Genomic DNA, 14,879 nt, shown 5'->3' on the forward strand with positions numbered 1-14,879 from the left:
TTATGATGACAACTTGATCCTTCTTTTAATTACAAATTTTGTGGTGGTAGCCCAGTCAATTCCAATGAATTTAAAAATTCTGTGGAATAGTTAATTACGTCATCCTGATTTGTAGCTGTGTCAGCTGAACTGTAAGTAAACAACATCTTTGTTTTTTGCCGCAAATATTACCCGTTCTCTAAGCCAATTATGGTTATTATATTGATATTTTATGTCCGGAAAAGCACGTTGAATAAGCTTCTCTTTCGAGATTGTGAAGTGACGGAAATCTGAGGGAAATGTTACTAATATGGTCGCGTTGTCAACGGCGACCATTCCATTTCCAATATCTAGTTACTGCTTCGAAAACACAACCGCAGTTTACTCTTGTTTCAAAAATATTCAGATTATTTTAGGCACGCGCTTAGTTCGTCAGCAACAGTTTATCGAGGAATAACTGGACGAGTCTCGCGCAAATTACCTGACAACAGAAACTTAGCTCCACCAGAAATATTTTGGTTGCCACATAAATCTTTTAAAGTCCTGTCCAGTGCCTCCAGGGACCACTTGTGAGCCATTGAACATTCGTCCCAAATTATATATTTAGATATCTGGAGAAGTTCCCCCAATCGTTGTTCACAGCTTGTATCAAATTACCGTAATCTTTGGGCGTAAATTCTCAATGCGAATCCTTCTAAAGCAACTATAGTAGTTGACACGCCTCATGATTTGTCGGATCTGGATGTCCATCAACTGTTTTCAGTTGTTTAATAACGTTATAATGGTTACAGAATAACAGTTTACTTTATAAGCTTTCGTATGGCGTTCAGCAGATGACTATAATATAAACATTCGACACCCAACTAACATCCGATGTTTGTTTTCATTCCAATTACCATAAAGAGATATTGTACGAGCAAAGCAACAAAATAAATGTTTCTGTACATTCCAATTATAGTTTAGTTATATACAGGTTTTGTTACTTCGGAGCGTGCTTCCTTCTACGAAAACAATTTTTTTCCGTAATGTTAAAAAAAGTTTGATGATTTTTTTTGATTTACGATTTATTCGTATTCCGTTATCAATTAAAAACACATTTTGTGGGATGAGCCACAATATAATATTATATACGACAATATAACATGGTAACACCATGTCAGCAAGTCAGCTGATCCTGGCTTACAAGGAACGCTGAAACGAATACGACACAAAACGGAACAGCGGATACATAGTCAACAGTTAGGCTCAAGGACGCCTGCTGTTATTATAAAAGACTATACAACACGGTTAACGGCCTCTTCTCCTGCTGGCAGCCACCGCGTGCGCATCGTTCCTGCACATCAATCACCACAACTGGTGACCTCGACGTGATTCAATATTTTTTCCGCGATTTTTTAAATATAATTCGCTAACTAATTCGTCTACAGTGCATTTCGTTTACAAGTTTCAACACTTGTGCATAAATTTGCGATTATAGTGCACTTTGTGTATTGGTTTTTGTGCATAATCGCAATGGAGTTTTCGCGCATTCCTAATCTTCACAGGTTCGCCCTACTTGAGGGACAATTTCATCTCGCCGGAATTTCCGATGAAATTACGCAATACCACTATGCTTCTTCACATCTTGACGCCAGGGCCGCCGCAGAAGTGGAAGATCTTCTTTTGAATGTTCCCTAAGAAACGCCTTACACTCGCTTAAAAGGGACACTGGTCGAACGCCTTACGCTCTATCGAGAAGGACGACTACAGCAGATTCTCGATCGAGAGACCTTGGGTGATAGAAAACCATCGCAATTTCTCCGACATCTCAGAAGCCTTGACAACACTGTTCCTGACAATATTTTACGAACTAAGTGGCTCAGCAGACTTCCGATGACAACGCAATATATACTTGCGTCCCAAGCAGACATGAATATCGATAAACTCGCCTCTCTTGCAGACAAAATACAGGATATCGCATTACCAGCAGCACAAATCAATTCGGTCCAAGAACCAGCAGCAACATCAGCAGTCGAATCACGCATTTCTCGTCTCGAAGCTTCCATTAATGAGCTAGCTTCCAGTTTTAAGAGACAAGTCATATCTCGTTCCCGTTCTCGTCATCGCTTTCGTTCGCGCACATCTTCTCCAGCACCGAACAACGACACGTGCTGGTATCATCAAAATTTCGGCAATAAAGTGAAACGTTGCCGGTCGCCTTGCACATTTCAGGGAAACCTACCGTCGGACCGTTAGTGGCGGTTAACGGCTCCTCACTCGAATCAAACCGCTTCTTCGTAACAGATCGTGCCACCAAAATCCAATTTCTGGTGAATACTGGCGCTGATCTCTGCACGTTTCCCAAGTCTCTCGCACCTTGGTCGCCGGAACAAATCAACTATAATCTCACAGCAGCAAATGGGTATACGATAAACACGTACGGTTTCATAACTCTATCATTAAACCTTGGCCTCAGACGAAATTTTACATGGCGCTTCGTAGTGGCGGACATAACGAAACCTATTATTGGCGCAGATTTTTTAGCACATTTCGGCATCTTACCCGACCTAAAGAACAACTGCCTTATCGACTCGATCACTGGACCAAAAGGCGCATGTAAATTATCAGCATCTAACATCATTGATTAATTAATTAATAAGTTAATTTTAACTTCACTCACCGTTTGCAAACTTATTAAAAAAGGAAGTCGATTTAGGCTGGTGCTCGAAGATCTGATCGCTAGCGAGTCGAAATGCTAAAAAGCGGAAAGTTGATGTGGCGCTCAGGCCCGTAGACGATAAGCGAAAGAGGTGTAGTATTCGGTGTATTCGGGAAGTATTTTGGCGTGCTGCTGGTAGAGTAGCCGAGGGCGCTTAATGTAAGAAAATTTTATTTATAATTTTTATTGGCGGTTATTTACCATTTATTTATTGTGACTTAGTAAGGATAGCGACTCCACGCCTGGCTCAGATATGGCCAGAATGGGTGCTCCTTTGAAAACATTTTAAGAGGGATCTTGCGAGAGTGAGATTTATGATTTTTACCCACTTTTTTGAAGTGAGATTAGCAACATTTAAAGGTGTTTCCCATAAACTACCCGGGTGCTAAAACGGGTGCGTCACTGTATCACATTGTAAATATGGTGATCCCTTAACTTTATTTTTGAAGTTTTATACATTATAAAAATGTTGTCAACTATCAGGCACTCTAGTAAGAGAGGTGTCGATTTTTCGTCTTTCTTAAGACAATTTTGTTATATGTTATGTTAAGTGCGATTTTGGCAAGTAGTAGCGCGCCACATAACTCAAGATTTTTGAAGCAGGATTTTTGTATCTAATAGAATATCTATTTGAGCGGGGTTATTGCAGTTGGGATCTGCTAGCTTTAAGTGTGAAACCTTTTGCCAATGCTTGCTATTTATATGATAGCTTGGAAGCATATTTGTTAGTTGCGGTAAGACTATAGCTTCTGCCTTAATTCTCTTATCCGCTTGGGGGGAAATTAAGGTAATAGGGCAGATTTTATTACAGTTTTGCATTACTCTTCCGCCCATTCCTGTAATTTCAAAGTTGGCTTGTTTTGTTGGCAGTTGTAGCCTATTTTGTGCCCTAGACGCTATGAAAGAACGTTGTGATCCTTGCTCTATTAAGGCCCTAAGTTTAAACAGCTCTCCTCGGTGTTCGATGGAGATGATTGCTGTGGGTAGTAATACCCTATTTTGTATTTCGCTGTGTATCGTTTGAGTTTTTTGTGCCTTTGAGCAACATGGTGTCTTTTGGAAATTTTTGGGATTTTGGTTTTTAGGACTTGTTGTTACAACTAAACCTGTGGTTCTTTTTGTATAAGCGCTTCTTTGGGGTGATATGGGAAATTTGCTGTAATGAAGCATTGAGTGGTGTCTTTTGTAACAATATAAGCAATTGAATTTGCTTTTGCAATTTTTACATGTATGCGCATGTGACAAACAATTTGCACATACTTTTTTTGATCTCACGAAATAGTTTCTTTCTTTAATTTTTAATTTCTTGAATTTCTCGCAAGATTGTAGTTTATGCCCTCTTGTGCATATTTCGCATGACGTATATTTATTTAGTTCGGATGTAAACGATTGAGATTTGTAAAAGCTTCTGTTTAATTTATTTTTGCTATTAGCTTGGGGTCTATTGAAGCTCCTTTCTTGGTCGTTTTGTACAATTTTTGTTTTAATTAGCTTTTTGTCTACCCTTTCAGCGATTTCGTACTGGGTAGTTAGAAAGTCTTTCATTTGTTGCCACGTGGGGCATTTCTTTCGTGATGAGAGCGATTGCTCCCATAAAAGTAACGATTTTTCTGGTAATGCGGCAGTGCATATGTTTACCAGTATAGGGTCCCAGCTGTCTGTGGGAATATTTTGTGTCGATAAAACCGACAAACAGTTTGAAACAGTGGATTGTAGTCTTATAAATTCTTCACTTATTTCTTTTTGAATTTTAGGCAAGTTTATTAGTGTCGTTACTTGTTTATCGACCAATATTCTTTCATTTTCATATCTAGATGTTAGAGCTTCCCAAGCCAAATTAAAATTGTCGTCATTTAGTGCGAACTGTTTTACTATTGCGCCTGCTTGACCTTTAGTTTTGTATCGGAGGTGATACAATTTTTGCGCTTTTGATAATTTTGGATGGTTCATGTATACAGCAGTGAACATGTCCCGGAAGGACGGCCATACTTCATAACCTCCATAAAATATTTCTGTGTCACATGCGGGCACCTCGAGATGGATGCCTGAACTTGCCTCTTGAATTTGTACTTGTGGCAGCTCTACTCGCTGATGTGGAGGAGGTGCAATTGATTTTATTAGCTTTAATTGATTAGAAATCATAGCTTTTGTTTCTTCGTACTGGTCTAAGCAGTTTTCGTATAGCGCGTAAGCCGATGATTTAAAATCGTGTGGTAGATCTGAATTGTCATAATCTACTATGGCGTCAAGAGCCGTTTGAAGACGAGTCCAAAAATTGTCAATATTTTGTTTTTTTTATTTCCAATAACGATTCAGAGATGTCTTGAATCAGTGAAGATGAAAATCGAGTGCAGTATCGTGTTAATCTGTCACTCTCAGAAATGAATTTGGCAACCTGTTTTGGGCGTGTAGCTCCTACAGGTGTAGTTTGACTTTTGTCGCCATTAACCATTTTTGTTATGTTATTTGTTTATTTTTTTGTTGAATTTTGTATATTTGAATATACGATGGTAAGCGTATATAAGCAAAAAATGTTATATACAATATATGTATGTAGATACATATATAATTTAAAGTTTATTTAAAGATAAACTGTATTTTCCGAACAAACATATGTATGTGCACAAATAAATAAAAGTGAAATAAATACGCTCACTTTGATTCTGCAGGGTATTTTTTGGAGGGGGTATGTGTGTATGTTGCCTTTGTGCCTTTTGCGTTTTGTTCCTATTCCTGTGCTCCAGCTGGCTACCTCCTTGTGCTGTTTGTTTATCCGCGCTTTCGGTTTAAAAATTCACGCCCGTTTGTTTTGTTTTTATTTATGTTATTGTGTATACTGTGTTTTTAAGTTTCGCGCCTGTTTATTGCTTTTGTCTTTTGGTATCGCGGCCGTTTTTTTTTTGTTTTTGTTTTTTGGGTCACTGCACTGTTAATTATGCACCAAAAGCATATGTATATATATATTTTTTTTTTGTTGTTGTTGTGGTCACTGCACCAAAAGCATGTGTATATATATATATATTGTGTTTTGTTCACTTTGTCACTGCACTTTTTTTTTGTTTTTGTCAATAAATGCACTTTTTTTTCACTGTTTGTTAATTTTTTTTTTTTCGTTCACTTTGTCACTGTATGATTTTTTTTTTTTAATCCATAGTGTCGCTCACTATGGCTCGAAGGACCATGATTAATTAATTAATAAGTTAATTTTAACTTTACTCACCGTTGGCAAAATTATTAAAAAAGGGAGTCGATTTAGGCGGGTACTCGAAGATCTGATCGCTAGCGAGTCGAAATGCTAAAAAGCGGAAAGTTGATGTGGCGCTCAGGCCCGTAGACGATAAGCGAAAGAGGTGCGCGCAGGATCGCTATTACTTCGAATGAGGTGTATCTGCTGCAGAGACCATCCTATTTGTTTGCTGAAGGGCGCGATGCTGTGGTGTGTTGAGTTGTCCCGTGTAGTGATGTATGAGTGTGGTGTATTGTAGTGGGTTATACTAGGGTGCGCCAGTTCTTGCCGAGTAGAGTGGCGTGTATGTGTAGGGGAGGCTTATCTCATTTAAACAATCATTTCGGAAATTAATGTACTGCCCGTCGACCCTATATGGGCAGATACTCTAGTGGAGTTCCCTAATCTGACAAAGCCGGAAGGAATCTGTCAGCCAACGAAACATACGACGCAGCACCACATGTCTTCTACGCAGGGACCTCCTGTTTCCTGTAAGGCCTGAAGACTTGTTCCCGACAAACTCAAAATTGCTAAGACAGTGTTCGAAAAAATGTTACAATTAGAAATCGCTCAACGTTCGAAGAGCTCCTGGTCATCTCCGCTCGACCTGGTTCCAAAGAAGTCTGGTGAATGGCGTCCTTGTGGAGATTATCGACGACTTAACGCCCGTACATTGCCAGACCGATATCCTGTTCGTGTTCTTGAAGACTTTACTGCTAATCTAACCGGCAAAACAATATTTTCAACCATTGATCTCGTGCGCGCTTTTAATCAAATACCTGTCACCAAAGAAGATGTCGACAAAACTGGAATGCTGCGCAAACATTCCAACGATTTATCGACGAAGTAACACGGGGACTAGATGACTTTGTATTCTCATACACATGTTACGGTACACCGCAGTCACCTTCGCTCGCTTTTCCAACGGCTCACTAAGTATGGTGTCGTAATTAACACCGCTAAGTGCCGTTTTGGTCTGTCTGAAGGGGATTTTTTGGGACACCGCATCTCAGCAACAGGAATCTTACCTCTTCCAGGTAAAGTAGACGCAATCGTTAACTTTCCTCGTCCAACAACGATCCGAAAACTGCGTGAGTTCCTCGGCATGATAAATTTCTATCGTAAATTTCTTAAAAACGCTGCCATGCTTCAGGCACCCCTGCACGGGTACACTCAAGGGGTTTCAATAAAAGGTTCTCATCCGGTCCCCTGGACACCAGAAGGAGAAGCAGCGTTCGTCCGTTGCAAAGAAGAGCTACGCAAAGCAACGATATTAGCATACCCAGACACAACGCTTCCTTGGGCAATATTTACTGATGCCTCCGAGTATGCTATCGGCGCCGTTCTCCAACAAAGACGTGGACAATACTGGGAACCTTTGGCTTTCTTCAGCCAGAAGCTTCAACCCGCTCTGAGGAAACACTGTCCATACGACCGTGAGCTTCACGCTATCTACGCAGCTCTTCGCTATATTTTCGAAGGACGACATGTCACGATATTCACGGATCACAAAGCTTTGCTACATGCTTTTGCTCAGGACCCTGATCGAGCGACACCTTGGCAATTCCACCGCTTGGATTTCATCTGCCAGTTTACAACCGCAAATCCAGTATATAGCCGGCAAAGACAACATCGTCGCAGATGTTCTTTCCCGCATCGAAGAAATATCAACGGCAGTATCCTCAAACAAACTTTCTCAAGCACAAGCTGAAAACGAGGAACTTCAGCAACGTATACGAAGGAAACAGCACGATTCATTGAACTTACGACCAGTCAACATTCCAGGCTGCTATAAACCAATTTATTGCGACGTTTCTAGCGACCTTATTCGTCCCTACGTTCCTGCAGCGCTTAGGAAGAGAATATTCGACGCTCTCCATAGCATTAGTCATCCCGGAGTACGAGCCTCCGCCAAATTGTTAACGCAACGATATGTTTGGCCCAGCATTAACCGCGATTGCCGTTTGTGGGCCCGAACGTGCCTAGCTTGCCAACGAAATAAGGTATCACGCCACGTTTTATCACCAATCCAAAACTTTCCATGCCGCACAAGACGTTTCGAACATATTCACGTGGACATCATTGGACCATACGTACCACCAAGAGGATATCGTAACTGTTTGACAATCATTAACCGTTTCACCAGGTTTCCAGAGGCATTTCCTATTGATAATATCGGGGCCGAATGTGTCGCTCGCACACTCTTCGCCGGATGGATATGCCGCTACGGAGTACCGTTACGAATCACGACCGACCAGGGTACACAGTTTGAGCGTCAACTTTTTAACGCTCTCGCTCGTCTCCTCGGCAGTAAACACATACACACCACCACTTTCCATCCACAGTCGAATGGAATGGTGGAACGTCTTCACCGTCATTTGAAGGATGCGATTCGTTGTCACGAAAATAACTCATGGGTCGACATGCTACCAATCGTCCTTCTTGGAATTCGCGCTGCCTGGAAAGAAGATCTTGGTGCAACTCTTGCCGATCTTGTTTATGGAGAGCCAGTTCGTCTACCAGGTGAATTCCTCGCTCCTTCGCCACGATCTGGTTTGCCACCATCCAATATGGCAGAACGCTTGAGAAACTACTTCGCAGACCTCGCACCTCAACCTACCGTCCGACATGGTCAGAGGAAAACATTCATTTTTAAAGAACTATCGACATGTTCACACGTTTTTGTTCGTCGCGACGCTCCACACCACGCATTCACTTCACCGTATGAAGGACCTCACCGAGTCATTTCAAGGCATGAGAAACATTTCATCGTAAACGTCATAGGCGACAACATTACAGTTTCGATCGATTGACTAAAGCCTGTCTACCTCCTTCCCGACGATAAGCTCAACGACAGCGAGCAGAACAGCGACGATGACAACCACACAACGTTTATTACATTAACTTCACCGGAGTCATCCGAATCTAGGACATCTCGATTTTCGTCGTCATCATACCGCCCATCAGAATCCGATTTCAGCTCACCTACACCGTTACCCAAGAGACGCGTCAGATTCCGCTGAACTACTGATCACCTTCTTAAATTATCAATAATTTCGATAACGTACTCCGAGAAGGGGAGTACTTGTGGGATGAGCCACAATATAATATTATATACGACAATATAACATGGCAACACCATGTCAGCAAGTCAGCTGATCCTGGCTTACAAGGAACGCTGAAACGAATACGACACAAAACGGAACAGCGAATACATAGTCAACAGTTAGGCTCGAGGACGCCTGCTGTTATTATAAAAGACTATACAACACGGTTAACGGCCTCTTCTCCTGCTGGCAGCCACCGCGTGCGCATCGTTCCTGCACATCAATAACCACATTTTTATTGGCTGGAATGTTAGAAAAATATGTTTTTAAATCATAAATCTCAAACAAACTAGCTGATTTTGACATTGTGAATTATTTTTGAATTTTTCTTTTGCTATTAAGGTTGGTCTTATATAATTAAATCAAAATTACAATCAATCAAAATCAATTCAGTACAACACTAAAATGTCTTGACAACATTGACAATCTTCAAATTCAATCTGATTGACGTACATATATATATATTTTTGGCCAAATCAGTTCAGCCTTCCTGTTGACTTTATACCACATACATACCACGCATTTCACTATCCTCTGTTTTGCTCTGGCATTCGGGTTCGTCACTCTGCCCTCCACCTAATATCATGTTCCGACCGATACCTAATCACAAGATTTAGGCTGTTGAGTAGGTGACCTCACTAATTTACTGGACTTAGCAAATTTTAGCAGATTTTTCGCCAAACAAATATAACACTTGTTAACCTCCTCACCGAGGTAATTTGAATCTAATCTATTCGAAATCTCCTGTGCAACTCTGTCAAAGAGAAAAAAAAATGTAAACAAACAAAGAAATTAAAAGCAAGGCATCTCAATTCACCTGGCAATCGGTTTGTCAAAACCTTTGGCGACGAGTCTGAATTATTAAGTACACATGCAATATAATAAAACGAACCACATTATAATGTCTCCATTATTTTCATTAAATGGAGAATATTAAAAAAAATCAACTTTTTTTTTAAATTTAGATAAAATGTAATTTTGGCTTGCAACAAAGTACGACATTAGAATTTTTTTTAAATAAATATTAAACAATGTGAATTTCTAAATGGCAAAAACAACTAGAGTATAAATATCCAACGACTGTGAGGACAGTCTGGATTAGTGATTAGATTAAATGTAATTTTGGTCGGAATATGAATAAGTTTGATCGTTCCGATTAGACATATTTGCGGTACCAAACAAAGAGCATTTTTGTCTCCTAGGATGCTGTTGATTTCCTTAGCCGTCCTCCTCTTATTTCTCTCGTTAATTCCATCCGTTTTCCGGATACCCAGTTTCTGGCACATCTCCTGAATTACAGCTAATTCGAAATTCCTTTCTTGGTCTAAACGTAATTCCATTAGAACACACCTCGTTACCCACTTGTTAATGAAATCGTCCGCTACCCGTTCATCATCTGGCCATTGGCTGAAATAATCCTTCACTGTATTTTTTTCCTAATTTGTTGGTGGGAAATTGACCATCTACATCCACGCCAATTCGGTCAAATGGCGCACCCGAATTGTACTGCTACATCTCTGGCCATGACTCCTGAACCTTGACCCTTTAGCTAAAATACCTTCAGCACATTTGGCAATCCCCTTTGTAGCTGATCGACGACAACCAAACTAATAAAACATTTGCTTTCATTTCTCCAAGGTTTTAGATTATTTTCATAACTCAATCAAATAAGCCGATACTGCATATCGCTCAAAATGTGAGATATTATAATTGAACTAAGTGAACAAATTGTTTTAAGAAAAATGTGATTTGGTCTCTAAAATTAATGGAAGCAGTCTAGTAGTTCACCCAATCTTTGATTCGTCATACGTTAAGGTGTAGCGAATTAAAGGACACACCTAGTTTGAGAGCCTAAAAAAACGTCGAGTTTTGGGAATTAAAAAAAATACTACTATATAGATTTTTTTGAAATTTTCAGGGTATATTTATAAATGTTTTAGAAATACAGAGCGGCGTATTTAAAAAGAAAATAAATTTTTTGAATTCAATTTTTGATCACATCAAAAAACCGATAGGTTATTGTATGTAGAATTATACAAGTATAATTCTTGTATACAGAACAGGCAGAAAAAAATTGCATGATGATCGGATCATTTGTTTTCGAGTTATCACTGCTGCAAATTTGAAAAATACTGTTTCCAGAAAAACGCGTTTAAAGATAAACTATTGTAGCTTATTGAAATGAGGGCTTACTCTTTAAATGGCTGTAACTAAAAACCTATCCAGAGATATAAACTATCGAAATATGCAAAAAAAAAAAATTTCTTCAAAATTTCACACAAGGTGTGCCCTTTACAGCCGAGACGTGGAATGTACAATTGTTTTTAGTTTCTTTCTTTGGTGAAAAATACTTTCCACTTCAGAAAATATTTAAGTAACCCCTTGGTTTCGATAATTGTTCATGAACTATATATTTATGAATAAGGTTTTAAATCAATAATAAAAATATTAGTATTCGACAATAATTTTTAATGTGAGCTATTAATATTAAAATTGTCTAAATAATATTAAAACATGTAAAACAAAAAGGTGTTGCATTGAAGAAAGTGGTTATACCAGTTTAGTTTACTTTGTTGCTACTTGGCTAGATGAGCTACGCCTCCCCCATCCATATACGCCACTGTAGTCCAGTCATTATAGTAAGTTCACCTCGGAATTCAGATACCCAGCTGTAAGTCTGTAAATACTTGTATATTGACACCCTAAAAGCTGTCTTAAAACCTACATATGGTAGGGTGTACGCAACTATTAAATTTCAAGGTCGGGGAATATAATTATAGTAAGATTTAAGTTTTTCCCTTCATTATTTTTTAATTTTAGGAAACGGTGATCAGTATTATTAATATATTAATAGATAAAGATTTAAGGCATGAAGAAAATGATAAAATATAATATAATAGTTAATAAAAATTGACAAATATTTATAATCATTGATTTATCGATAGTTCATCAACTATATATGGCGCGTTTTTGATCGGAGGCACCGGTTGACCTGAAGTGATGCTGTGACCGCGCGCTCTAAGCCCTCTATCTCGAAAACGGTTCACCGTATGAAAAAATTTTTTAAACAAAATTTGTAGAGAATTTTGTATTCTACAATATTGATAATAAATACCAATAGCAAAAAACTCATAGGAAATGAGATATTTACAAAAAAAGCGCAAAAAACCGATTTTAGTGACCTTTGACCTTAAAATTTAATAGTTGCGTACACCCTACCATATGTAGGTTTTGAGACAACTTTTAGGGTGTCAATATACAAGTATTTACAGACTTACAGCTGGGTATCTGAATTCCGAGATTCTTACCTAATTTAAGCTTAAATGACTGGACTACTGAGCAAAATACACCACATGAACAATACACCACAATCCACAAGAAGACTCCACCCACTAACACACACAAACGCACATCACGCAGACATCACACCCCTCAGACCACCCACACATACACATCACATCGCACCACAACTCTACACAACCCAACATTCAACAGGGACTAACACAGGACCAGAGCCCTGCTTTTTCGTTCGGAACTCGAGCCGTTCAGACGTACGCCGACCGTAGTAACTTTTCGCCCGCGTATCCGGCTATTCATTGGGATTTTGTGATCTATATTTTTTACATTTGTTTTAATAAACATAGCGGATACCGCCGGATAACCTAAATAAGATTTCGAATCTATTTTAATTTTTTGTGCTTGCACCAAACGCATTTAAAACGGTGAGTGCGGTCGAGCGTAGAATTCGTGGTCTTTCGAGCCGGAATCGGTATTAGAAATCAAAAAAGAAAATCTTACCAATTTCTGGAAAGTAGTTATACCATTTTAGCTTACTTTGTTGCTACTTTTTGGTCAAGATATTTTCTTCGTTATTTTGTGGTATAATAAAACAAAATCTTAATAATAGAATATTCGATTTGACGTACATATGTAGTATGTATATTATTATAATGTATGTATGTATCTTCATATTTGCGTTAAATTATAATATTTAGAAATTTGATCAATTGTCAAAATCGGGTGGTGATTTACACTTTCAATTTCCAATTACAAGACAGTTGTACATCTCTTTTTCAAGTGGTTTTACAAAGTTTTATAATATTGTTCAGTTACAATTTAACGAATGGCTGCTATTCTCATCATCCGCACAAAGGTTTAGGTCGTAATTCCATTTAGTTTTCTTAAGTGCAAAAACTAAAGACCTGCTGATATTGGCTGTATTTAACTTTTAAGACTTCGATAAGCTAATTTCAAAAAATTATTTACTGCCATGACTAATATAGATATTATATACTTATTATTATTTTCTTTCTCTTTAGATTACAATGCCTACAAAAGACGATTGTGCTATTTCTACTTACAAAACGTAAGTTTTTTGAATATTTTACATAAAAACAAAATGGGTTGGGCTTGGTAAATTATTTCCCTTTCATACTTAATTGTGTTAACTGTATTTACTAAATTACTCATAAACTTAATTATACTTTTGTTTAACAGGTCTCTGAATAATTAATAATTAATTTGTTGCAAGTTTTTGAATATATATTTGCCAAAAATGTCAATTTTCACCCCTTTCCCGTTTGTTATTTCATCTTATGTACATACCTAATTTAAAACAATTTATGTTTAACACATATCTATTGGATTAACCATTTAATTTGAACTCAATCTCAATAGCTGCTTTTTTTCGATAACTCTAAAAATTTTTTTTTTTGCTCTTAAACGATAAATAAAAAATATGATAAATAAATAAATAAAAAATAAGTTTTTCGAAATTCGAAATGTTTCGAAAGTATTTGCTATTTATATTTTTTTGGCATGGTTTTGGAAAATATTTATTTTCTCTGAACAGTGAAAATGTCCTCCTTCATTTGACATTACTAATTTTTGCAAAAAACAATGTTTGTAAAAAAAACAAACGATTTTTTTTTTAAACAAATTCAATTACAACTTTTTTTGCTCAATCGCTTTAAAAAATTTCTTATAACGTATTATTGCTTATTTTGAATACGCAACAAACATGAAAACTTTAACTTGATCAGAAGTTATCCGTGTTTTTCATTTGCCGCGCTGCAAAAAATATGTACACTTCTTCGAATAAATATTTATTTATAGAGACGCGAGCGAAGTGAGCATCGCACTGGTTTCAATCACGTAGCATGATAGTGTACTATGCATATGGTTCCTCATTAAATAAAAAGCTATTGAGAAGTTGACTTTAATTGAATTTGTTAAGGAAAATTGTTTGTATAGTACAAATATTGTTTTTTTGTAAAAATGAGTAATCTCAAATCAATTCGGTCTGTTACAAGAAAATATTTTCGAAAATATACCAAAAATTTCGAATTTCGCAAATTGTCAAACGTGTATTTTTAATTTATCGTTTAGAACCAAAAACATTTATTGTACGAGAAAAGCGCGACCATCGAAAAAGTACATGTACACTTCGGAGATTTTGTCTCTGCATTTATTATTTTACATAACACGTATATTTCTACGTAGATTGTATCTAATAGTTTTAATTTAATAGTTTTCGAATTGCGTCTTACTTCGTCCAATTACGGGATTTTTTTTCACGAGCTCAAAGTAATGTACGAATATTTGTACAAAATAACTGATAGTTAAAATTATAAATAAAATAGTAATTTTTACCCATTTTCCATTTACTAATAACATTGGTCCTAAACAAACGCAGCAATGCTCTAGCATGCAGTGGAGGTTTTTTGATACTCTAATCAACCCCACCGACACAGAGATGAAAGCCATAATTCCACAAAATTTTTCTTTTGCGAAAGGAGAAATATTTGATATAAACTCAAACCAAATGGCCACACTTTAATATTGTTCTTACACTTGGATAATGTCAATC

General features: G+C 37.6%; 2 protein-coding genes across 4 annotated transcripts in view; both read left to right on the forward strand.

Moving 5' to 3' along the window:
• Nepl16 (Neprilysin-like 16) overlaps positions 1-13,376 on the forward strand; it is a 1,095,435-nt gene extending 1,082,059 nt beyond the window's left edge. Inside the window, exon 11 of the mRNA XM_070113030.1 lies at positions 13,330-13,376. The gene's annotated coding sequence lies outside the window, so the exon portion shown is untranslated. The remainder of the gene's footprint in view (positions 1-13,329) is intronic.
• TTLL5 (Tubulin tyrosine ligase-like 5) overlaps positions 1-14,879 on the forward strand; it is a 208,257-nt gene that overhangs the window by 29,766 nt on the left and 163,612 nt on the right. For all 3 annotated transcript variants that reach the window (XM_070113029.1, XM_070113028.1, XM_070113027.1), the window contains exon 2: positions 13,330-13,376. In XM_070113029.1, the coding sequence (XP_069969130.1) occupies positions 13,336-13,376 (41 nt within the window). In that variant the 5' untranslated portion in view covers positions 13,330-13,335. The remainder of the gene's footprint in view (positions 1-13,329; positions 13,377-14,879) is intronic.

The sequence above is a fragment of the Bactrocera oleae genome, chromosome 2 (genome assembly GCF_042242935.1).
Source record: "Bactrocera oleae isolate idBacOlea1 chromosome 2, idBacOlea1, whole genome shotgun sequence".
In the NCBI taxonomy this organism is placed as follows: Eukaryota; Metazoa; Arthropoda; class Insecta; order Diptera; family Tephritidae; genus Bactrocera; species Bactrocera oleae.